The following is a 26,502-nucleotide window of genomic DNA, read 5'->3' as shown; positions in this document are numbered from 1 at the left end:
GTTCCACCCCACTCAGCTACTCAGCCTCACAGGACGTCCTCGGAGAAAGATAAGGCTCAAGGGCTGTGTCTGACCTTGAAAATCTCCTTGGATGAGGTTGACCAAGTATGCTCTTCTGTGGATGTAAGATTGCATCACATACAGACCAGACCTTGGCACGCTATGGGTGCGTATCATGAATATGAATAAGTGTGACAATAGTGAATCAAGTAAGGTTGTAAGTGAATGGCCTAAAGCGTAAATACATGTAGGAGACACTTGTCTAAGGGGCTCAGGGAATAAGCATGTTTTGTAGTGTTTGGGTGCTATACACACAGCAGACAGATGTATACACGTGCCTTCTATAGCACCAAACATTCTTACACACAGGCTCATGCACACATAGCATACACGAATACATACACATATACTTCCACACGGTGCAGTCATACATGCAGATACCTGTGCACACACATGTGCAGTCCCACATGACACACAAGGACACACCTCCTTGTGTGTCTGGGCCATTCACTGGGGATTCCTGTCATGACAATCTGGCCAGTGCTCCAGAAAGAGCCATGCCCAGTATTTTTTTTTTTTTTTTTTGAGATGGAGAGAGTGAGGGAGAGAGGGGCAGAGAGAGAGGGAGAGAGAATCCCAGGAAGGGTCTGCACTGACAAACTGTGAGATCATGACGAGCCAAGATTGAGTAGGACACTTAACCAGCTGAACTACCTCGGTGCCCCCACAGCCTTCTCTTAGATCAGAAAGCCAGGCTACCTCAGCCTGGGCTCTGGAACCTGGTCCTGCTCTTCATCAACCAGATGTTCCTGCCTTCCCCCCTCTCTTCCGTGTGTTCCCTTTTCTGCCTTTAGCTGCTTCTGTCCTTTCAGCAGAGCTGAGATCTTGCGGCACTGGTGAAGCCATCCACACCTTTGTGGGTTTTGTGCTTCTTTCCAGTGTTTCTGTTACTGAAATTTCCTTGCAGTCCTTCTGGTGCCTCTGCCAGAGCCCTCGGGGTGAAGCAGGCCGAGGCTCAGTAGACTAGTCAAGAGCCAGCAAACAATGGAAGCGACCCCATGCGCTTTCTGGGAGACCTGTTTACCAAGGCCAAGGAGCAGTATGGCCCCAGAGTAAACAGTCCTCCAGGATGCAGCCTCAGGAGGGGCCCGGAGCTCTTCCAGGTCCTTGAGAGGGACCTTGCCCTCTGTGAGGGCCCCAGTGACCTCCATGTCCTGGCGGGCACAGCCGGCTCCCTCTGTACCCCGGGCGTGGTGACCAGCATCGACAGCAGAGAAATAGGGCTAGATATCTGGCTCCGGGTCCCTGGGCATCACACAGTGATGGCAGGCACTGTCCTGCCCTCGTGTTTCTGCATCACCTGTGGGCCTGTCACGAACAAGCTTTACCTTCTAGCCCATCTAGATCCTACTTTTTTTCTTTTCCTGTTGTTTCTGTCACCCAATTTATCACCAGCCAGCTCTGTGGTAGTCGGGATGGCCTCACCTGTGCTCATGCCCACGTGAGTGCTGTCACACCCTGCCTGGCCTGCACCCTCACTGAGGTGGATCCCTACATGCACACACGGTGGTGTGCGGGGTGCCGAAATCGAGCAGAGGAACGGCTGTCTTCAGGCCTTCCTCAGAGAGTCTGTGGATGAATCATCTCACCATCGAATTCTACTCGGCCAGCAGTGTGGTGTGAACCCAGGGTCCGAATACTAAGTGCTAGGAACACACAATGAGTAAAGAACCCCAGGTCACCTGTTTGGCCATCCTCTGGGGGGGGGGGGGGAGGGGGCTGCATGTACAAAGTGCAGATCTGTGGGCACGTGCGGAGCAGGACCATGGTTGCTCCTGCTGTGTCCCCACAGGGTGGACAAGTGCTCTCTCTGGAGGGGCAGTTCCCTGGGCCTTTGGGTGACAGAACTCCTTGCCCACAGATGGGCAGACAAGGAGGGCCTACTTTCTTGGGCACAGGGACAGAGGGTGTTGAGCAGGACCGGGTAAGGGAGGGACCCGGTGGGGAGGACAGGCATCAGCAAGGAGGTGATCGCCAGGGCGATCAGGCCCAATATTCAGTTCCAATTGTAGATGTCCTGCGCTGAGCTGTAGCCCCCTCACCATCTACCCTACCCCAAAGTGTGCACAGGCCAGCCCCACCGCACAGGGGCGGTAAGGGGCCAGGAGGGAGAGGACTTGGGAAGGCTAGCTGATGAGCGCCACGCAGCAAGGAGAGATCTGAAGGCGCAGGCACAGCAGGAACCAGACTTCATCTAGGGGAGCCGGACCCACAGGGGTGAGGCCAGGCCACTGCCCAATGCTGAATGAAGCAGGCGAGGGGTCGAGGGGATGGACACACTCACGCTCAGAGCCTGCATTCTCTCTCACACAGCTCCCTCTGATTCCTCGAACGCCCCCCGGCCCAGGACCCCTGCAGCCATACCCTGCTTTTTAGGAAGAAGTCTTCCTGAGAGGTCCGCAAGGTCCCCAAGGCCCCCCGCGGACCCCTGGACAGTGGCCAGGGAGGGACACCAGGGGCGCGTCCGCACCGTGGATCCTGATCTCGCCGCGTAGAGTTCGGAACTCGGAAGGCGCTGATCCTCCAGGCTGGGCTCCCACAGTTTCCTCTTCCTCAGGCTGAGGACCTCCCACACTTTCACAGCCCCCCCCCCCCCTCCCCCGCTCTGCGCCCCCTTCTGATGGATCCACAACACGTCTGGTCACATTAAAATTAAATAAAACTAAGAGCCGGCGATCGGCTCCTGGGCGGCCTCAGCCACACGTCAATGGCCGCCGGCCCCGCGTGCTCACGGACGCCGCGTGGGACCACGCGGGTGGGCGCCCTGCCCGGGGTCTGAGCAAAAAGGGTCGGGCCTTTCCCCCGCCTGGCCAAAAGGGAGGGCCACGTCCCGGGCGGGCCAGTGCGACCACGGGGGACCCGGGACCCCCGGGCCCGGCGAGGACTGGGTGCGCTCAGCTCACCCCAGCCCCCTGGGGGAGGGCGGAGCCACAAGGATGGGACGGGGGCGCGCTGGGGCGGCCGCGCGCCGGCAGGTGGGGCGGGCCGGGGCCGGGGGTGGGGGTGGGGGTGGGGGGCGCCGTGGGCGGGGCCGGCTGGCGCGCGGCGGGGCGGGGCCTGGGTGTGGGCGGGGCCGGAGGCGCTGTCCGGTGCTGAAGCGGCGGCGGGCGCGGGCAGCGCGGGGAGGAGCGGTGCTCGCCAGAGTCGGTCCCGCCGCCCCCGCCGCGCCGCCATGGACTGAGCGCCGCTCGCCCGGCCGCCGACATGGGGCCGCTGCTCGCGCTCCTGCTGCTGCTGCTGCTGCCGCCGCCGCGCCCCGCGCCCGCGCCCCGCACCCGGCAGCTTCCGGGGCTTCTCGGTGAGTGGGGAGGGGGGTGTCGGGGGAGGGAGGAGAGGGCGCCTGAGGGAGGGAGAGGGCGGGGGTGGGGTTGCTCGATGATTTTGGGGGCGAGGGGAGGGGGCGTCGCGGTGAATATGAGGGGCAGGGGGAGGGGGCTTCTCGGCGAGGAAGGGGGAGGGGCTGGGGTAGGGAGGCTTCTCGGTTTGGGAGGGGGCGGGGGAGAGGGCTTCCCGGTGAACGAGGTGGGCGGGGGGGAGGGGGCTTCTCGGCGAGTGAGGGGGCGGGGGTGGGGGACTTCCGGGTATGTTTGGGGGAGGGGGTGCTTCTCGGTGCGTGAGGGGGCGGGGGTGGGGGGCTTCCCGGTGTGAGGGGGCAGGGGAGCTTCCCGGTGTGTGAGGGGGCGGGGGTGGAGGGGCTGCCTGGTGTGTGAGGGGGAGGGGGTGGGGGCTTCCGGGTGTGTGGGGGCGGGGGTGGGGGGGGCTGCCCGGTGTGTGAGGGGCTGGGGGTGGGGGTTTCCGGGTGTGTGAGGGGGCGGGGGCGGGGGGGCTGCCCGGTGTGTGAGGGGGGCGGGAATGGGGGGGGCTACCGGGTGTGTGAGGGGGCGGGGGTGGGGGGCTTCCGGGTGTGTGAGGGGGCGGGGGTGGGGGGGGCTGCCCGGTGTGTGAGGGGGCGGGGGCGGGGGGGCTTCCGGGTGTATGAGGGGGAGGGGGCGGGGGCGGGGGGGCTTCCGGGTGTATGAGGGGGAGGGGGCGGGGGCGGGGGGGCTTCCGGGTGTACGAGGGGGCGGGGGCGGGGGGGGCTGCCCGGTGTGTGAGGGGGCGGGGGCGGGGGGGGCTTCCGGGTGTACGAGGGGGCGGGGGCGGGGGGGCTGCCCGGTGTGTGAGGGGGGCGGGAATGGAGGGGGCGGGGGTGGGGGGCTTCCGGGTGTGTGAGGGGGCGGGGGTGGGGGGGCTTCCGGGTGTGTGAGGGGGCGGGGGTGGGGGGGCTGCCCGGTGTGTGAGGGGGTCTTCTCAGGGAGTGACGGGGGCGGGGGGCAGAGAGGAGGTTTGTCGGTGCGCCGGGGGGGGAGGGGCTTCTCGGTGAGTGCGGGGCGGGGTCCGGGCGCGGTGCCGGGGTGGGGGGGGGGGGGCGCTCACTGGAGGGGCGCGGTGCCTCGCGGGGTCCCTGCTCTCCCCCGGGTGCCTCTCTGTCCTCGGCCGCAGGGCCAGGCAGGATTCGCACCCTGCCTCAGTTTCCTCCCGGGCGCCCCTCCTCCCCGCCCAGGACGCCGGCTCAGGGCGGCCCCCGACGACGGGGCGTCCCGTGCGTGCGTGCGTGAGGATGTAGGGCTGGGGCGACGGGGAGGCGCGCCGCGGCCGAGGCGCCCCTCGCACCCGCGCCTCGGACTCCTGCCTGCGCGGTCAGCACGTGAACCCCCGCTGGCAGCCGCCTCTCGGCAGACGGACATTTTCCTTCCGCGGCCGGGGTCCGCCTCCGTGAGATCGCCTTTCGCCGTGTTTACCCAGGAAACGTGCCGCGCCCCGCGCCCCGCTCCGCGCCTCCCTCCGCGCCGGCCCTTCGGTGGAGGAGACTCACCTTAAAGCTTCAAGGCCCGGATTGCCCAGCGCGGCAGACCAGATAATAGGGGGTTGCTAGGTGCCCAGAGGGAGGGCAGAAACCTGTCCTGGGCGGTGCCGAGGGGTCGCTTGGCCACCTGGCCTCCTCCGCCCCTGGCCTGGCCCTTCTGGAACCCCGAACAAAGAGGTGGCACGGAGAGAGGTCAGTCTCCCCAGATTCCTGGCTAATGCAGACCGCGACCCAGTTAGAGGGACAGCCGGTGATTTGAAGGGAGGCCCTCGCCCCTGGGGTGGAGGGGTGTGACCGGTGCCCACATCCCGGGGTGCTGCTATCCAAGTCACCACGCACAGATAGTCCTTGTTAGGTAGGGACAAGCTTGGGAAGGCTTGGGGGCCTGGCCCACTCTGCCTAGACCTCCAGGACCTTGCCTCAAACTGGTGATGAGGGTTGAGCCGTGGACCCGTCTACAGGCCTGTCACCTCCAGTGAGAGCTGTTCGCTCAGCTGGCCAGGTGCAGCCCTGCAGGTCAGGGGGACCCAGGCTCAGCTGATGTTGCTCTAGGGAAGGCAGTTTCTATGGGCTGAGTGGGAGGCTGGTCCTGGACTACTCTCTGTCCATTACGATTGCCGGTTCCTAGCATTTTGCCTAAGTCAGGGAAGGAAGAAGTGGCTGAGAGAGGGAGCAAAGGAAAACCCCAAAATGGAAGGGTATGAAGAGAAGAAAATCACCACGCTGTCCTGGACAATACTGCCTGACAAAGCAATGATATTTCGACTATAAAGTTGAATCCTATTAAAAAAGGATGCCTCATTTCTCCTCTGTTTACACCTCCTGGATAGTGGATGGTCTTTATGTGGGGCGTTAGGGGCCCAGAATCACTCAGACAGGCTCAAGGATTCCAGGTGCATTCACCTGGAAATTGCTGGGCAGTGTCTACAGATAATGAGGCGTAAGTGTGGTCTTCTTATTTGGGGGCCCAATCTGGAATAGCATGTAGCCTTGTCTACCTATATAAGCTCCCTGCATCCTCCCCGCCAGCCTTCCATCCCTACCCTGTCCTCACCCAGAATGCTGCTGCCATATTCTCAGAATTCGAGTACCCAGTCTTCAGAAAGTGCAGGGAGAACCGGGGTCACCTATGAAAGGTATACGCTGCCATCTTTCTCTTTCTCAACCATTTGGATCTTGTTTGATATTTGGTCACACATCGTTCCAAATAATGATGCACGATGTACGATCACCTAGAGACCTTAGTTTTGGCCCTAGCCATGTCACTTGTATTCCTCTTACTTATGTAGCTCAGGTTGTTGTCTAAAGAACACAGTTCGAGGAGATCTGAGTTTTTCTCCTTGCCAGTATCATAAAGTTGTAGGTTAGAATGACTCTGATACTACCAAGACCTAAGACCAGTTCTTTCTGTATAGACTGCCTTGACTGAGCCAGGGGCCTGTTCAGATTTAGTCAGTGAAGGAGTTCTTAATGAAAACCAGAGTCAACAAAGGTACTAGTATCTCCTTGTTCTGAGCCACATTCCATGAAACCACCGTATTTTCACAACAGCTGTTGGCAGCATCCCAATGGCAGTGGATGTCTCTCACCTTTCCCTTTCTTCAAGGGTACCCTTTCCCCCTTAATCACTTTAGCTTCCTGCCCTGTCACCACCTGTTCTCTCCATGTCTTTCTGGTTCCAAAGGCTCCTTTATGACACATAGTTTCCCATTATTTTTGACATTAGTATCAGAGCTGAACAGGGAGGGGAATAATGGCACCCCCATCCATGATATGATTCAACTTTGTTTCTAGTCAAAATACCATTGCTGCATCAGGCAGCATTGTCCAGGATGGTTTAGTAATTTTGTTTTCTTCATCTAGTCCTGTCTTTGGATTTTCCTTTGCTCCCTCCCTTTGCCTTTCTTTGTGATTTCAGGACATCCTTTTGTTCATGTGCTCAGTACTATATGAATCTGATTTGACTGCAAGGTGCTTGTCTTTAAGCTATTTTTAGTTATAGGGAGGCCAGTTTGTGAGCCTGCTCAAATAGCCCCCACATTTAAGGGCAATCATATAAAAGGCCCTTCTTTTGCTAAAGAAATACGAATTTTATTTGCCAAAGGACAGGGTCAACCTTTCATGAAAATTTGGCTTGGAGAATCCGAAAGTCAAAGCTAGCCCGTGCACCTAGCTCTGAGATAGGTGAGTGTTTATTTTCCTCCCTTGTTTTTTGTTTCCTGATTTGCCCACACATGTTTTTCATTCACCAGTGAGCCCACATGGAACTGAGGAGACAGCAGCCAGGAGCAGGAGTCGGCTTGTTTTGTGAACTAGATGGCATGATTGTTTATTTTTAAATCAAAGCATCCTTTCTGCCACAAAAGCACACGTCCATCTTTGCTTCTTAGGGTCCATAGCTCTTGATTTTGTTGGGTGCGTGGTAGCGAGCAGCCTGCCCTTCCCCTAGAGCAAAAACCCTGCTACCCGCCCTCAGGCTGTGAGCCTTTCTTTGCCTGTCTCCTCCCCCCTGTTCTGGCTCCTTCAGCATCAGGTGCTGATGTCCCCATGCAGAAGGATGGAGGTGCATGCAAAACTCTGGGCTTCTGTGGAAGGGAGGTCACAGTGGGCTTATCCATGAAACCAGATGCATCGGGTGGAACTGTGGCGCTGCTGTCTCCTGTGTCCAGAGATGGCAGTTAAATGTGTCAGACTCAGAAGGAATGTGTGGGGAATAAAAAAGGTTTTTAGATGGTTTCCTCTTGGTGCTAAGCTTAGTTCTGCTTCTCAACATCTTGCAGCTCTTCTTTTAAAAGCCGATCTGTTTTTGTACCTGGTTATCAAGATCATTCTCCGTGGTGCCCACCAAATAGGTGTAGGAGGTGTGCTAAATTTTCCACAGTCTGCTTTCTGCCTTCCTCTGCGGTGGTGTTGGGTCCCATCGTGGTTGTGTGCCAGGAATTTCGGTATGCCATGAAATGTGCAGACTCCTTGGGTTCCTGGCTTCCTGTGCGCAAGGGCAATAGCAGTGTGGTGAATCTGCAGTCAGGCTGAGAAAAGCAACCAGGATGATCACCCAGGGTGATGTCTTGATGAGTTCTATAGTGGTCATTGTTTCTTTTACATGATAATTCTGCATTTCTGAGTTTCTTTGTTGTTGCTGTTCTTTTTTTTTTTATGTAGGCAGGCAGTATTACCTAATTTGTGAATGCAGTTATTCACCCTTTATTTTATTTTATTTTGTTTTGTTTTGTTTTGTTTTGTTTTGTTTTATTTTATTTTATTTTTTAAGTGAGGAATATGGGTTCAGGAAGAGGGAAAGTTTGAAGGAGGGGTGGAGTTAGCTGAGCTGACCTTATACCTGATCTTATTAAGAAAGGTTTCTATTACCATGATCTCTTGGAGCATTGCCTTAGAATTTCAGAATTCCTTATGAAAAGGTGTTTGTAACTGAATGTAACTGTGACCCCCCAAAAATAATCCTCTGGCTTTGAGTGGCATATATTTAAATGCCTAGGTATGTGTAAATACTGCTAGTTTAAGGATTCCTGATGTGTGGAGAGTCAAACAAACAAACAACCCCCCAAAACAAACAAACAAACAAACAAACAAACAAACAAACAAACAAACAAACAACTTAAGAAATGGGCAGAAAGGATTTGAATCTAGATTTATCCCAGCAAATGCAGGCCCAATGAGGCTCGGTTAACCAAGAACCTGTCTTATCTCTACTGACAAGATGTTCCATTTCTTGAGAAAACAAACAGCTGAATTCATGGCTGATAACTCTCTGCTCCACATAAAAGCACCTGGCAGCTGTTTCCACATTAGTCTAAATTGACCTTCATGAATATGGACCCAGCTGGACTTAAGTTTTTAACCTTAGTTGATAGGGGCCGAGAAAACCCAAGAAGCCGAAAATAATCAGTGCACTTTTCTGCTGGCTGGAAACAGTTTGTGGGGGGAAGAAGGAAGCTTTTTCCTTTAATTTGTGCTATCTCCAACGACTCTGCCACAACCACTATTTAAATACATAGGCAGGAAGTGAAAAGGGGTGCGGTTCTCCTGGAAACACTTATGTTCACATATTAAGTGACTTTTTTGTTTGTTAGTTGGCTTCTGTGCTGATAAGTGGATGACTCCCCTGTAGGTGTAAGGCACTGAACTTTGGACTAGAGGTGTTGATGTGTGGAACATCAGGATCCTGTCTTTAAAATGGCCTCTGTGTATGTGGTGTGAAGAAATAAGGAAGTTGTTCAGGGTTTTGTGACGATCGCTTGGTGTTAACTGTCCAGTGTGGAGGTGGATAACAGGGTGTTTTAGTTAATTTTGTTTTCATCTGTTCCTTCCAATCCTACTGACTGTGGTTCAGAAAACACAACGACACTCCCAGTATATGGGACTAGAAATGGTTCCTGGGAGGGCAGTTCAACAGGCAGGAAGAGAATATTCGTAAAACAGATAGGGGCAGTGTCTCTTTATTAAATTTAATTAAAAATTAATCATACAGTAAAACTGAGTTTTTTATTTTGGTACATCATCCTCGGTATAGATTCTGATGACAGGTAATAGAATAGTTCCTTGTCCCAAACATTGCCCTGTGCTCTCCATTTGTAGGGATAGCCTACCTACCCTGTCCCCTGAGCCCCTGGCAACTCCTGGAAGACTCTACGTGTGGTTACATGAACTCCCTGCAAGGCGAGCGTTTATATCTCCATTTCTCAGATGGAAAGACTGAGGCTTTGAGTGCTTAAGAAGAGTGCTATAAGAGAGTCAGTGCTGGGATTGGGTCCTAGGTCTCTGGTCTTCAGAGTCTCCTTTTCTCTCCAGCAGGTGACCCCAGGATGGGGCAGGGATAGCTCTGTAGGCTGCAGGTCCCAGCAGAAGGAATCTATGCACCGTTAGAACATGTCTCTGCAACCCCACAAGAACAGGGATGTCTTCCTGTTACTACTACAGGGACAGAGGTGATTTTCACTTGTCAGGTTGCCTTTCCCTAAGGAGCTTCAGAACCTCTAGGCTCGACAGGCCTGTTTCAGAGAGAATTTGAAAATGCTCTTTGGTCTGTGGCAGGGAATGTTGACTTTCTGAGTTGGGTTTTGTTCTGGGTCTCAGACTCAGTTATTTGGTTAGCCTCTCTGAGTGAATCTTGATGTTTGGAAATGGATAACTTGCTTTTGGACACCCATAGCCTTACCTCATGGCAGGAATGCAAGTGCCACTGTAGAATTCATGGCTTACTGTGTCCGTAAACACTCTGTTCGGAATGCTTCTGTGCTTCCATGAGATTTTTAAGTGTGGTGATGCAAACATCAAAGAAACTAGCTCTCATTTCAGACCTGTTGGAAGAAAAAGCCCACTTCAGAGTAAGGAATGAAGGAGGGATTACTCTCACAAGAAAATTTCAAGAGTATATTTGGTCTAAGCTTGGCATTTAGAGTGGCAAACAAGCAAAGGGATGGCTCATTCTAGTCACTTATTATTTTCTGAGGCATTTGGTAGAGGAAAGAGTGAAACTTCCCCTCACATGACATGGGCATTCTGTGTCACTGTGTGTTCTGAAGGTCCATTTTGGCTTCTGATGCAATGTCCTACATACAGTACAAAAGATGTTTGGAAATAGTTTGTTTGGTGGAGGGAATTTTCAGAAGAAAGGCTGACCTGGTTTCCAAAGGGAAAAGGACTTTATATTAATGGTGCAAGTTGGTTCTGATTCCAGCAGCAGAATATAGTCAACTTGTAATTGGACAGAGCAGCCAATAAAATTGGCCGTGAAGGCTGATGCTTTTTCCATTTGGAGTTGTGGCTTTAATCCAGTTCAAAGCAGTAATTAACCTGTTGTAGGGCTTGAGGCCAATTCAGTGCTTTGTATATTCTGTGAAATAGCTGGTATTATAATGGCAGCAGACGAGGCATACAGTGAAAGCTTGATTTCTCAGTGGTGGGCTGGGGATGGGAAACTGGGTGAGGAAGCAGCATGGACTGCCATCTCCCCACCTTCCCACCTCAAGGCGTGCTCTGTCCTGCAAAGGCACGTCTGCTTTCACCAAAATATACTTGAGGACTTCTTGAATCTTCTTCTCTGGCTTTGCCTGAAAATAGGTCACCAGTCTTCCATCTGATTTAAGTGTTGTCAATGAGCAGCACACAGATGAGATTGTAAGCTCCTTCCCGTGCGCTCTCCCTGCTTCACCACGGTGTTGTGGTCCTTGATTCCATGAAATAATAAACATGGAAAAAAACCCAGATCCTGTAGGTGATTTCTGAAAGCATGGTAGGGAATGAGTGGATATGGGTCTGGAACACAAATTGGATGGCAAAAGACACTGTTTCTGGGCAGCATGTTGACAGAGAGATTGCCTTCTGTCTCCAATCACGTAATCTTTACAGTTTGCGCTTATCCTCCTATTAGAAGTCAAGGAAAATGAAAGGACTTTACCTGTCATCTTTTTGAATTTAAACCATGAGCAAAGTACCAAATTCTTCATGTTTTTGAGAGGATCATATGAGATGGTGGAGAGTCCTTGGTAATGGTAGTCCTGGTTGTTACACTCCTGGAAGCTCCATTTTTTTCCAGCTAATGTGGGAGTTCGGTGGCCAGATAGGGTGGAATGTTGTTATTATTGAAAATATTACTATTTTAGTGAGTCTGAGTCTCAGCCAAATTGACTATTGAGATTTTTGCTAAAAGCATTACCATTACATTTTAAATAGTAATATTATTCATGTTTTTTGATAAGCATATTTAAAAATAGTTATACATAATTAGGATGCAGACCTAATTATGTTGTAATGAGAATAATTAATGGTGAGAGCACCGTCTGGATTTATTTCACTTCATCCCTTCAAAGAGATTAAGGCCCTTGAATAAAAGAAATTGGACTTAAAAATAGTTATGCACGTTTATTACATGTATGAGTGGAAAGTGTAATAAAGAGATAGGACATACCCTTTTTCAGATACACTAAGCATTTTCTTTTGAAGTCTTATGTAATATTTGATAAATGCAAAAATCAGAGCACTTTTTTAGTGTATTTGACGTCTCTAGGTTGCAATGTTTTTAGGTGTCTGGATTTTTGTCTTGTCACTGAGGCATGAAAAATATCTGATGATAGAGTCCAGAGGACACACATACTCTTGTAAAAGTGTTAAGGATCACACACGGCATTGGCTGCATCTGGGACCCAACAGTGCTGTGCACGTCTGTCTTCCACAGCCTGACACAGAAGACAGCACGTCACTGTGAGGGCATGACACGGATAGCACCCTCCGCACCCCGAGTGAGGGCTGAGTGAGGGAAACATTCTCTTAACCCCCAGGCAGGACTCCCAAATCCACCTTCCATGCCGTTCGCCTGAGGACTTTGGGGTGTGAGAACATGCACATGCTGGGCAACTGTGCCCTTTCAGAAAAGACTGCGGTGTCCATGATGGTAGCGTCAGAAGGGGTGGGGTAACTGTCTTCAGGAGGTCTGACTTTGTTAGCATCTCTCACTGTGGGCCTGGGCTCAGACTTTCTGATTTGGGGCTCTGGGTGTGTGGGCCCGACAGGACCAAGTCCTCCTTTGTAGGGAGGGGGCGGTGACCTCCAGACCCTGCCTTGTTGGTGTGCAGCAGTCGCTATAGTTTGTCCTTTTCCGCTTGTCACTGTGCCTCTGCGGGCCACTCTTCCGCTCTCCCAAAGCTTGGTCACTCTGTGGCCTGTTGCTGGCCTTCTGAGCTGCTGTTGCAGGGGATGGTTCTTGTGGCTCAGTGTTTGGCTGGCCTGACTGTGGGAATGGCAAGGAGAGAGGGGCAGCCCGGTGGGTTGGGTGTGTTAGAATCGTGTGCCCTCTTTGACGTGCTTGGGGTTGTGTCCTGTGCCTCAGGGAAGATCTGCAGGCTCTGGATATATGCCTCATTCCATAGTTTGCTCCCCATAGCTGACCTGTCTCTTCCCAGCAACCTCTCTCTCTGAGAGGAAAAGGTAAGGACACACTCTCCCCTTGCTCTAACGGTTTTTGTGAGGTTCCCTGGGTTCTGCAGACCCCTGGACTGTTTGTAGAATGTGGGGAGCGGTAGGATCTGAGCCATCTGTGCCTTCCACCTCGCCCCGGCTGTTTCTGTGTTGACCACCAACTTTTATGCCCATGTGTAAGGGATGGTGGTGTACTTGTGTTTTGTTGTTCTTGGTGAACTTCTGTATTGTGTGACTCATGTCCGCAGCACGTCACTCCCCAGAAAAAACCTGGCAGAGATACCTGTGGGACGGGGTAAGCAGAAGTGCCAGTGGGATGCTGTGTACAGGGTGGCAGGCAGGGAAGGCGGGGCATCCTCACTTGAAGCCCTTGTGCTGTGGGGGGCACACTCTGGGGCCCGCCCAGCAAGAACTGCCATGTTCTGAGACTGTAGTACCTATTAATATATATTTCTATTCTTGTGGCCTGGAATATGCTTTTTAAAAGAGGCTTTGCAGCAGAGTTGAGTTGGAATAGAGAAACTGTGATGTCAAGAGCAAAACTGCAGAGACTTTCATTTCTTGCAGAACCGGGTTTGGGCTAACATGCCTCTACTGGCAGGAGCCTGGCATGGTCCTTGGGCACAATGGACCTGCTGGTTACTCCACGTGTTCACTGAGCACTCTCCTTGGGAGTGACCACACTAGGCCTTGGGTTTTCACTTTGCTTATGTCTGGTTTGGGGCAAGAAACAAGTACTTCAAGAGGGCACATTAAATGGGGATGTTGAAAACCCAGAGAATACTCTTTAAAAAAAATTAATTTATTTTATTAAAAAATTTTTTTAGCATTTATTTATTTTTGAGAGAGAGAGGGACAGAGCATGAGGGGCAGAGAGAGAGGGAGACACAGAATCTGACACAGAATCTGAAGCAGACTCCAGGCTCTGACCTGTCAGCACAGAGCCTGATGTGGGGCTCGAACTCATGAACTGAGAGATCATGACCTGAGCTGAAGTTGGATGCTTAACTGACTGAGCCACCCGGGCACCCCAATTTATTTCATTTTTATTTTATTTATTTATTTATTGTTTTTAATATTTATTTATTTTTGAGAGAGAGAGAGAGAGAGAGAGAGTGAGGGAGGGGCAGAGAGAGACAGGGAGACACAGAATCAGAAACCGCCTCTAGGATCTGAGCTGTCAGCACAGAGCCTGATGTGGGGCTCGAACTTGGGAAGGGCAAGATTATGACCTAGGCCAAAGACAGATGCTTAACCGACTGAACCACCCAGGCACCCCTATTTTATTTATTTATTTATTTATTTATTTATTTATTTATTTACTTATTTATTTATTTATCAATCTATTTATTATTTAAAAAAATAATTTATTTTTTAATTTGCATCCAAGTTACTTACCATATAGTGCAACAATGATTTCAGGAGTCGATTCCTTAATGCCCCTTACCCACTTAGCCCATCCCCCCTCCCACAACCCTCCAGCAACCCTCTGTTTGTTCTCTATATTTAAGAGTCTTTTGTGTTTTGTCCCCCTCCCTGTTTTTATCTTATTTTTGCTTCCCTTCCCTTATGTTCATCTGTTTTGGATCTTAAAGTCCTCATAAGAGTGAAGTCGTATGATATTTGTCTTTCTGTGACTAATTTCGTTTAGCATAATATCCTCTGGTTCCATCCATATAGTTGCAAATGGCAAGATTGCATTCTTTTGGATTGCCTTGTAATACTCTATTGTGTGTGTGTGTGTATGTATACATATATACGTATATACATATATATGTATATATATATGTATAGTATATATATAGTATAGTATATATATAGTATAGTATATATATAGTATAGTATATATATGTATAGTATATATATAGTATAGTATATATATATACATATATATATACACACATATGTATATATATACTATATCTTTTTTATTCATTCATCCAGTGATGGACATTTGGACTCTTTCCATACTTTGGCTACTGTTGATAGTGCTGGTATAAATATTGGGGTGCATGTGCCCCTTCGAAACAGCATGCCTGTATTCCTTGGATAAATACCTAGTAGTGCAATTGCTGGGTCATAGGGTAGTTGTATTTTTAATTTTTGGGGGAACCTCCAAACTGTTTTCCAGAGTGGCTGCACCAGCTTGCATTCCCACCAACAATGCGAAAGAGATACTCTTTCTCCGCATCCTCGCCAACATCTGTTGTTGCCTGAGTTGTTAATGTTAGCCATTCTGACAGGTGTGAGGTGATATCTCATTGTGGTTTTGATTTGTATTTCCCTGATGACGAGTGATGTTGAGCATTTTCTCATGTGTCGGTTGGCCATCTGGATGTCTTTTGGAGAAGTGTCTATTCATGTCTTTTGCCCATTTCTTCACTGGATTATTTGTTTTTTGGGTGTTGAGTTTCATAAGTTCTTTATAGATTTTGGATACTAACCCTTTATCTGATATGTTGTTTGCAAATATCTTCTCCCATTCTGTCAGTTGCCTTTAGTTTTGCTGATTGTTTCCTTCACTGTGCAGAAGCTTTTTATTTTGATGAGGTCCCAATAGTTCATTTTTGCTTTTGTTTTCCTTGCCTATGGAGATGTGTTGAGTAAGAAGTTGCTGCTGCCGAGGTCAAAGTGGTTTTTGCCTGCTTTCCCCTCTAGGATTTTGATGGCTTCCTGTCTTACATTTAGGTCTTTCATCCATTTTGAGTTTATTTTTGTGTATGGTATAAGAAAGTGGTCCAGGTTCATTGTTCTGCATGTTGCTGTCCGGTTTTCCCAGCACCATTTGCTGAAGAGACTGTCTTTATTCCATTGGATATTCTTTCTTGCTTTGTCAAAGATTAGTTGGCCATATATTTGGGGTCCGTTTCTGGTTCTCTATTCTGTTCCATTGATCTGAGTGTCTGTTTTTGTGCCAGTACCATACTGTCTTCATTATTACAGCTTTGTCATACAACTTAAAGTCCGAGATTGTGATGCCTTCAGCTTTGGTTTTCTTTTTCAAGATTGCTTTGGCTATTTGGGGTCTTTTCTGGTTCCATACAAATTTTAGGATTGTTTGTTCTAGCTCTGTGAAGAATGCTGGTGTTATTTTGACAGGGATTGCCCAAGCGCCACTATTTTTTTTTAAAGATCTACACCCACTGTGGGGCTTGAACTCACCAACCCTGAGATCAAGAGTTGCACTGACTGAGCCAGCCAAGTGCCCTGAAAATACTCTTTTACATGAATTTTTCATTGCTAGAGTCTAAACAGAGGGAAGCATTTTGACCATTTGAATAAAGAAGCCTTTTTTAAGTGGAAAAATTATTTTTCAGAATAAAGATTAGATTTTTAGTTTAGTCCCCTAAGAAGTGAGATCTAATTTTCTAATTTCTGTGATGATTTTTAATGATTGTGTCTTCCTAATGTATAGTGAAGGTAGATTTTAATTTACTGTTATCATAGAGGATGTGATTGCATACATGCAGATCAAGTAACAAGAAATGTGCCAATTACATTGCTGGTGTGCTGAAAACCATCTTATGGAATTCACGTGTGGAAAGCAAATGTCTAGGAAAATGGACCAAGACGATGTCAAAATAACACTCTGGGAATGAATAATTATTAGTAAAAAAATGAGAAGTGTAGAAGGGACAAAGAGACTACTGAATGTTAGCAGTGAAATTAGATTTTGCTTGGTTATATGTATTTTGTCTCTTTGAGAAGTAAAATGTATTTCTGAAAGAACATCTTGATTTAGTGCTATTCTGAGAAGATAAAAATGTGCAATCAAGCTGAAAATTTGGATATTTATATAGATATGCCTGTTCTCATTTTTCAAAGGTTTTGAGGGATTGAAATATAGATGTTAAACACATTTTAGGACAGTATCAGTACATTAATGAAGAAGTCTATTAGTGATGTTAAAAAGTGATATTTTTGGTCTAAATACTGTTGAAGAATATATAGCATTTGTTTCATGATTACATGTTTTTCATAGGAACTCTGAAAGAACATCAGATATCCAGGGTGAATTTAAAGTCAAGCACTATGAAAAAAAGAATGTTCCAGACTGTTAGAGGCAATCTTACATAAAATAACATGTCTCACAAAGATTGTAATTAAATGACCTAATTCCAAAATCAAAACCTTATTTTGAAAGATTCTACCCAAGTCTGGATATATTGTCATGTTGATGTCGTAGTTCCTCCAGAATATCAAAATATGCTGCTTTGCTGTGTGAAATAAATGAAGAATGGGAGGAAGAATACGCTCTCAGAAGAAAGGGCAAAGGGTTGTTTTAACTTGCATCCTGGAGCAGAAGCAGGTGATGGGTTCCTTCATGTAACCCAGTGGTTCTCAACTGTGGTCTCAACTGTCTTTTGCTTGACCCAGCTGGGTGGGAGGTATGCCAATGGGCCCTAGAGAGTGCAGGTAGGGATGCTGCTGACCGTCCTATAGTGCCCAGAGTGCCCCCACCCCAGAGAACCCCAGAGAAACAAAGAATTGGTCCTGATTCCAGCCATGCTGAGCTTGAGAAGACCTGATGTAGATGGAGGGTTTTGGGAGGAAGCTCCTGGCCATGTGCTTTCGTGTGGGGGAGTAAGAGATGGGCTTAAATATGGCAGCACAAAGTGTCATAGAAAGAAGTCTTGCTCTCCTCCAGTTCAGGAATATCTGACCACCAGGAAGGAATATCTGACCCTGTCAGTCTTCTGTTTGAAACCTCCCCAAACCTTGTGGATGAGGCCCCACGTCCCCCACTTCACACCTGTCCTCCACACTGCACATGCTCTCCTCTCCACCTCTGCACAGAGATGTGTGTGTGTGTGTGTGTGTGTGTGTGTGTGTATGTATATACATATATATATATATACACACACACACACTTATTTACAAATTATACATATACTCTATTGAAATAATGATTATTATAAAATAAGTTTAAAAATAAATGTAAAAGAATGATGTATTAGTAATCATTAAAGTAATTATTAATCATTAAAATATTGTTGCAGGTACAAAAACTTCTCTGTACTCACCAAAATTATTAGTAACGTTTCAGGTGCTTGGTTTTTATTTTTAAATTTTATTTATTTTTATTTTAGAGAGAGAGAATGCGTGTGTGTGCAGGGAAGAGGGGCAGAGGGAAAGAATCTCAAGCAGGCTCCATGCTCAGCATAGAACCTGAAATGGGGCTCAGTCCCATGACCCTGGGATCATGACCTCAGCTGAAATCACGAGTCGGAAGCTTAACTAACTGAGCCACCCAGGCATCTCCAGATGCTTAATTTTCAAATGTCTTTAATCTTGATGGTTTCAGGCTGTTATTATCTACTGTCTCAAGGCACAATATGCAGTTAGAACAGTGTCCACTGTTGATGATAATATATGTAAATCCACATTTAGAAAAATCTGAAGAACGAATTTTAATCTTTTCAGCTGCCTTCTTGTTGGGTCTAATTAAATTGCTATGCCTTTGACCTCAGAAGGTGTCTGAAGGACAGTTTCTGCTGGGAGAAGTGTCAGCATTGCAACCCCATTTTCTGTGTTTGTGTGGTCATTAACAATGTATGATTTCTTTGCAAGAACCCTTCAAATATCTGGTTTCATATTGTGTTGGTTAAAATGGGCCATCTAGTCCATAAATCACATCACCGGGCACAATGCATTGCAGTGGGCTGCAGTGCATTGTGAGAACCAGTGGCGGGCCGTTCGCCCTTCTTCACCAGAACTCATAGGGCCGTTTGCCACTGGCCTCTTGAGGCTGCAGAATTAGCCCATATATCAAATACACATAGTTGTGAATTGGTATCAATGTGGGCACATATCCCAATATATATACTCAGTAATTTTTGCTGAATAAATAAAACAATTACAGGCTTATGGAGCTGGAAAAGGTTCCCTGGTCCAGTTTCAGCAATTTATAAATACGATATAATCTTATCTTGAAAATTTCTTGATGTTATCTGGCCTCTTCTGCATTTCTAGGGCACAGGTTCCCTTTCTCATCCCCTAGTCCATTTCTCTGGTGGTCAGCATAAAATGTTAATGAAATACAAAGGAATGTCGGTTCTCAGTTGAAGTTATCTGCAGCAGGAACAGTCATTCAGTCCTATCAGGTAATTTTTATAAAAGTAAGGTGAGGGCAGGAAGTACATTTCTGCATCAGATTTTCTTGCTACTGTTCACTGTGTGTCACTCTAAAATCGAAATTCTCACCCTAAGAACATTTCCAAATGAATTAGTGATAATTCTTCAGCCTAGACAATGTCAGGGAGTGAGATTCACTCATTCAGTTGGAATAAAATGTAGATAATTCAGAGAATACAGATTCATATTTGCGCACTTACTGTACTGGCGACTGTCAGCTGAATGATATGTATCAAACTTTCATTTTCATTTAGAAACTGTTGTTTCAATATGAGCTTCAGCTTTGCTGGTTAAAGCCATTTCAGTGCCAAAGATCTTGGATAGAGTTCTGTGTCCAGTGGTGGTAGACTGAGTCGTTTGACTAATCCACTGAGAACACAAGAGAACCTGGACAAAAAGTAGGAAATATAAGAAGGATCAGAGTGAAGAGTTGGTGGTTGAGATCCAAGAGAGGAAAGTCAGCCAGTTCTGGGGGGGGGACTGTAGGTGTTCTCTGGTGTGCCTTCCACATCAGAGTTGGGACCCCAGGAAGCTGCACACTAGGAGAAATGGTTCAACAGAGACAGGCAACCCTCCCTGCAGGGACAGAGACCCAGTGGTGAATCATCTCAGCTTCTGGTTGGATAAGGCTCTTGGGGGTCCTGGGATCCTTAACTACCAGGGGAGAAGCAAGAGCCCGTTTTCTTTGGAGGAAGGTGGCATCATTAGAATTTGGGGATAGCTCCATAGTTTCTCACATTGATGCCCAGAACCAAACAAAATGACATTTTCAGGGAAATTCAGACATTTATCCCTTGTCTGGTTTCTTCATTCTCGCTATGAATAAAGAGTACTAGTTTTCCCACTGAACTATAAAATTAAGCAAGTAAGGAAACCTTTGGTCAGTACCATGGATTGAGTGCCTGCTATGTACTGTGGACTATACTGGGCACTGGATATGAAACGTGAACAAGACAGTGTTGCTGCCTTCCAGAACCTTCCCTGCCTCCAAAACTTTCCCCGGATTTCCTCCCTCCAGAACCTCCCCTCCCTCCAGAACCTCCCCTCCCTCCAGAACCTTCCCTGCCTCCTGGAACCTTCCCTGCCTCCAGAACAATTTCTGTCTTCTAGAACCTTCCTGCCTTCCAGAACCTTCTTTGTCTTTCAGAATTTTCTCTGCCTTCCAAAACCTTCCCAAACCTTTCATGCCTTCCCATAACATCCCTGCCTTTAAGAACCTTCTTGCCTCCAGGGGCACCTGGGTGGCTCGGTCAGTTAAGCATCCGACTTCGGCTCAGGTCATGATCTCGCGGTCCGTGAGTTCGAGCCCCGCGTCGGGCTCTGTGCCGACAGCTCAGAGCCCGGAGCCTGCTTCTGATTCTGTGTCTCCCTCTCTCTCTCACCCTCCCCCGTTCATGCTCTGTCTCTCTCTGTCTCAAAAATAAATAAATGTTAAAAAAATTAAAAAAAAAAAAAAAGAACCTTCTTGCCTCCAAAAGGCCACACCAGGACCTTTTCCTGTTCATTCCCAGTGCTTGTTCTACAGTAAAAAAAAATGTAAAGTTCATTTACTTACTAACTCTAGAGAATATTCCGTGCCATATACACTGCTCTTGGGTTGGGAAGCTCTTATCTGTAGAAGATTTTGGTGAGTAAGTACTAACTTTTTTATTCCAGGTACATTTATTTCATTGTTTCCTAATTCTTGCCAGGAAATGGAGGCAGTGCCTATGAAGTTGGCTTTCTACCTTTTGGGAACCTTAAGAAATAGATGTTTTCCATTAGATGTGCTGACAAATACAGGCTTTATTACAAAATAGCAACATGCAAAAACAAAACAATCACAGAACAAAATGACATGAAATAGGGAAAACTGAGTAAAAACTGAAGACTCATTAGGCGGAGTGTTAGGTACAGCTTGAAAACACACCACACAGAGTGCTTGCAAATGTAGTGGCTCCAGGGCAAAGGGTATCTTGGGAAGGGTCCTGTGGCATGCATGGCCTTCCTCCCCTCCTCCTCCTTGTTCATAGTGCTTGTGACTTTGCTGTCTGGGTTGTGTGGGGCTTTGCATGGGGTGGCTGCCACCGCAGGTTCAGTGCTATGAATTGTTTCCTCAGCCGCAAAGTACAGTTGACCTCAATCTAGCCATTTATAAAGTGTTCCATAGATCAGCATGGAAAGGCTAAAACGTGACCTATCATCTTTAGGTGCCTTTGCCAGTCAGGGTTGTGGGGTTATTTTCTTTCTCTGCTCTGTCTCTGCGTGGCTTGGTTGTGGAATTGACCTTTGGCTTCTTCTCTGGGCTACGTCATGAATTACCAGCTGGGAAAAGCAGAAGGTGAAGTGTTCATGGAATGAAAATGAGAGTGAGAAAGAAGAACTCTTGTCTAGATTTGGCGTGTGCTTGGCTATGTGGTGTGCAGGGGTGTGAGTGCTCAGCTGTTGTCCTGACTGCACAGACCAGCTTGTGACTCTGGGGAGTCGTGACCTCCTGGGCCCACGGTTCAGCCTGTGAGTGAGTGGAGGGCAACACTTGATTTTGTGTGAGATTTGGGGCCCAAGTTTCCTCCTTGATGACTTCGGTTTGCTTCACAGCCCCTGTGCTCGTTGTTCCAGAGTCTCCCTATGTTTCTAATATGTGGGTCCCAGGTCTGGGGCAGCACCCCTGCCCTAAGACCTAATGGAGGGGCACGAGTCCTGGGACCTGAAGTGGGTGAAGCCCCAAGGGGAAGTGGAGGGAGAGGAGGGAAGAGTAGGACCACCTGTGTTATGATGAGTGAAGGCCCTGGAAATTGGGGTCATCATACACCCTTTCTAACCCAAGCACAGGAAGGAAACATCACTCTAAGCTGGATGCTCTTCCATCTTTTGAAGCAGGGCTTTTCCCTCATCAGTTTTGTGTATGGGTCTGGTGCTCTGCATTTTCTGACAGGGCTGAGGGAGGGGTTCAGTGGCAGTAGAGGCGTTAGAAGTTAGATTGACGTGTTACTGTTGCCGGCGTACTTAGATGCTCAGGAAAACAAAGAGGGAGCGTGGTAGGCAGCAGCAGAGGATAAATCTTGTGAGAAGGACAGCCAGTTCTCTGAGAGGCTTTGGAAAAGATGAGGCACTCTATTCTCATGGCTTTCGATGGTGAGATTATGGCTTTTCCAGCGGGGAGAATGACAGATAGGTTTGCATTGCGTGAGCCTTTCCCGTTCCTCCGTCTCCTGGACAGGGTGGTTGAGTGTATGTCCTTTTACAGTGAACAGCCAGGCATCTTCCTTGTGGGAAGTGGGGTCACATGGGTGCATACACAATGCAGTACCCTTAGGCTTACTGAACTGGCCTGTGTCTGTCTCTCTGCCCCAAAGTGCAGTGATGAATGTTGTGTTAGGTCCTCAAGCATCAGGGAAGTAGAGCATAGGGCATCTGGATTTGCCTTGGGTTTTGTGGAGGCCCAAACTTGATTTCTTTCTAGATTGCTTAGCGATGATCTGATTCTTGGTATCCAGTCCACACTCCCTTAGGAAGCCTGATTCATAACCCAGAAGTCAGTGTAGTACCTTGGGGGTGTGCACCCAAGGAGTAAGTAGTGTGGATTATTTCCACTGAGCTGCCTGGAGGACCAAACCTGGTCACCTGGTGAGGTTGGAGCAGATGTAGTGTCCCTAACACTGCAGGACGATGAGGGGCTCCTTCCATCGGGTCACATTTTCTCACTTTTAAGACTTGTTTAAATTCTGAGATTTTATTTATTTGTTTATTAGTTAGTGATTATTGATACCAGGTGGTAGTTTTTTTTTTTTAAACATTTTAAATCGGAAACCTAAAGATTTAGAGACTTTCTGTAGGTTCTCCTGAAATTAAAAGAAAAACATGGCTTACTAAGTCTATGAAATAAAAAAAACAGAAACCACTATTTTATGGAGTATTTACTTTTTTTCCTTCAGTTTTATTGAAGTACAGTTAACATGCAGTACACATACGTGTAAGTTTAAGGTGTTGTACAGCATAATGACTGTGAATTGATGGCCACATGAAGTTTAGTTAGCATCCTTAATCTTATCAGATACAAGACAAAAAAAAAAGAAGGAAAAAGAAAAATGTTTTTTTCCTTGTGTTGAGAACTTTTAGAATTTACTCTCTTAGCAACCTTTAAACATACCATGCAGCAGTGTTAACTGTAGTCATCGTATTGAAGGAATATTTCTATGAAGTGTTTTCGGTGAGTGAGATCTGCACCAGAAGTGTGTTTAGAGTATTTGTGGTAAATATCACAATTTCATGCAGTCTAAATCAAGCACATGATTGACACCAGGATTTGAAGAACTTGTTTCCCTACATGTTTCCTCAGTGTGTTGGAAAAAGGAAATGTAGTCTGAAAGTTGTTGGTTTTTCTTCCAAACCAACACCCCTGGAAGGAATCGTTTAATGTTCTACCCTCTTTGGGAGTAACAAAAAAAAATAAAGGGGTTCCTTATGAGTGACCAAATTATCTACTTTCTCTGGACCTCATTTCCCCCATCTAGAAAATAAAAAGCTGAACTAAATATATTCATAGGTATGCAGTTTCTAATAGACGAGAGTCACCTTCCTGTATGTGTGTCTTAGCAGCAGCAATGGGCATAGCTAACAGCACGCTGGTCATTTCTTCCTCCACGATGGCCTGCAGCTCTGTTCTGCATGTCTGGGATAGGGCGTGGTGCCTGTGTCCTGGGCCAGGACCCTCTCCAGAGTCTTTCCTTCCCCCAAAGCCCCCTAACATTTCCCTGCTCCTCGTTATCTGACTGCTTTCGGCACGACACCCTGCCTCTTTCCTCCATCCTGGATATGACGCCCCACCTCTTGCCTAGTTCTGGAGGGCTGTGTCCCTGTTAGATTCCTCCTTCCTTCAGCACTTCCCATTGGTTGATTAACTTGGATGTTGGGTTGCCTCCTTTGAGGGGTGGGCCAGCTCACTCATCACATGGCAGGAACTTGTGCATTTGTCAGATAATGAGGGAGCCTGCAGGTCTGGAAAGAGCCCGCTGTGTCTCAGCCTTGACATTTTACATCGCCATAATGAAAAGCCTTCCTAAAATAAATGCTGCCTGCGTAATGTCTAATATATTCTGTTTGGAGGGTGGAAAATGCAATCGCAGGCACAGCCTGGTCTCAGCCAGCTTGTTTGTCATGGTGACAGGACGGCCTGTCGTGAGCTCAGGAATTTTCTGGCCTAGAAAAGATTGGAATAAACACCATAAATATCCAGGGAAGTGCAGTGCAAGATACATTTCATTCATTGACTTGGATAAAAGCCATTTAGCTTCCTTTAATTTTTTTGATCATTTCTGTAGTTTTAGTGTTTGCCATAGGACTGGCCATGATGACAGGACTGTCAGGTAATCTGTGATAATGAGGACAGCTGAATTGAGGAGGACAGGTGTGACACCTCCTTTGGGGGTTGTTCTCACTCTCCTTCCACCAGATGAAATGATAAAGAAGATGAAAATCCTTTTCTTCTTTGGAGATGCTTAAAGGAGGGGGAAAAAAAAAACCCAGTAGCTCAGAAAGTCCAGGGCCCCCTCACTTTTATTAAAAAAAATTTTTTTTAATGTTTGTTTATTTTTGAGACAGAGAGAGAGACAGAGCGTGGCCAGGGGAGGGGCAGAGAGAAAGGAAGACACAGAATCCGAAGCAGGTTCCAGGCTCTGTGCTGTCAGCGCAGAGCCAGATGTGGGGCTCGAACCCATGAACTGTGAGATCATGACCTGAGCCGAAGTTGGATGCTTAACCAACTGAGCCACCCAGGGCCCAGAGGTTACAGACCTGGGCTGGCCCAGGCTCAGGGAAGGCGGGTGGTGGGGTTGTGCCACTGGCCTGGAGAAGGGTCTGCAGTGTCACTGGTGACCCTCTGACTACCGTTTTCGTCTCAAAATGCTTAGGAGCTGACAGGACCTTCTGATTTTTGTGGATAAAGCAAGTAATTTGATCTCCATTGTCATCAAAACCATTCATAACCTCAGAGAGAGGTTTTATAAGAGGAGAATGGCTAAGACAAAGGAAATGACTTAGAGGATAGAGCTATGGTTAGTGAGTGGGTCCAGAGTCTGGTGACTGTGGAAGTCCCTTAGCACCTCCATGCCACAACCTCCTCATGTGTAGGGGGGACAGTTGTGTTAAGGCTTGAGTCAGAGCATTTCTGTCCATTATGTGGAGAGTGACATGACAGAGGGGCATCCTGGCCCTCCAGCGCCCACGTGTCTACCCCCAGTGGGTTCTACCAGGACTGTCTATGAGCTGAGGCCGCATATCCCACATGGGGACTTTGATGTTGACTTGGGGACCCTCACCACACTGGAATTCCAAGGGAAGCCGCACTTCTGTGAACACAGCCACTTAGTGCTGGACCAGGTGGAGTGGTGGGGCCGGGGTGGCTCTGTCTTCCCCTCAGGATGGGTCTTGGCTCTCTGAAGAGTGCCCTGACATATGGCTTATTTAAAAGTCGCTCACTTAGCTCTGTTATGACAGTCGATGTCAGGTAGCCACACATACTGGCCCCACGAGCTGCAGATCTGCTGCAGGTCTAGTCGGATCCTGGTGTCTGGACCCAGGTATAGCCTGGGCTGCCTTCTGTTCTGGGGCCCTCATGGCTTTATAGACGAGAAGGTTCATGCTTGTCTGTCCTGTCCTTCCCCCTCTCCCTATGATGTCATTTTCTAAGCCACCTCAGCATCCCTGGGGCTGTGTACGATTTGTATAAAGGCTGCATATAGGGCGGGGTCTGGACCATGGGCTTGCCTATAGCTTCTCACGAATACCCATTCCATTAAGAAGCAGGTGTGTGCACAAAGGGATGATTTAGGCCCCTGCGTGTCCCCTGGTGTCGTCCTTGGCCTGCACACACTTCTCTTTGCTCTAGAAAGGCCTTTATACCCCATCATGTTCCTGGCTAATTTACGCTAAGGAGCCTTTCCTGGGGCTGAAGGACACCCTCCCTGCTGGTTGAGCCAGCTGCTCTCTGGGCCTTACCTTTCAGCCTCTTACCTGCCCTAAAACTGATGTGTGCCTGGTGAAGCTACAGCAGAACGGGTCTAAACAGAGATGGGGACTTAGTGGGGATGAGGGGATTAAGTAAGGCAGGTGATCCCAGGAGTGTGCAGGTGGACAGCTGGGATCAGGACACCTGCCGCCTGGCTCCCTGCTGATGTGCCGTCCTGGGGCTGAGTGCCATTTGTGTTCCTGTGTGGTCTCCAGGCCTCGCAGAGCACTGGGGTGAGTGGCGAGGGCCCAGGGTGTCCCACCCCGTGCCCTCTTGGTGGGAGTAGAGTCACCTCAGCCTCTTCCAGGGTGATTAGCCATATTCATCACAAAAACCACAACTGTATGACCTGAAATGCCACTTTCTAGGAATTTGCCCTACAACCTACTTGCACACACGTGAAGAGATGTTTGTGCAATCATCTTCATTGCTGCCTTTTTTTTTTTTGGTTATAATCCTAGGAACAACTTAATTTTTGTAACAAGAGACTGGTTAAATGTGTCATATCTATACTGTAGAGTCTAGCAGTTGTTGAAAAGAA

The 26,502-nt window shown here is 48.2% G+C and overlaps 1 protein-coding gene across 2 annotated transcripts in view; it reads left to right on the top strand.

Annotated features, from left to right (window-relative positions):
• Positions 1-3,198: 3,198 nt before the first annotated feature.
• The window catches only part of PTPRN2 (protein tyrosine phosphatase receptor type N2), an 805,972-nt gene continuing 782,668 nt past the window's right edge, over positions 3,199-26,502 (top strand). For both annotated transcript variants that reach the window (XM_047850353.1, XM_047850352.1), the window contains exon 1: positions 3,199-3,358. In XM_047850353.1, the coding sequence (XP_047706309.1) occupies positions 3,265-3,358 (94 nt within the window). In that variant the 5' untranslated portion in view covers positions 3,199-3,264. The remainder of the gene's footprint in view (positions 3,359-26,502) is intronic.

Source organism: Prionailurus viverrinus, chromosome A2 (genome assembly GCF_022837055.1).
Source record: "Prionailurus viverrinus isolate Anna chromosome A2, UM_Priviv_1.0, whole genome shotgun sequence".
Taxonomy (NCBI): domain Eukaryota; kingdom Metazoa; phylum Chordata; class Mammalia; order Carnivora; family Felidae; genus Prionailurus; species Prionailurus viverrinus.
Note: the sequence above shows the minus strand (reverse complement) of the source record. Positions and strands in the feature narration are given on the sequence as shown.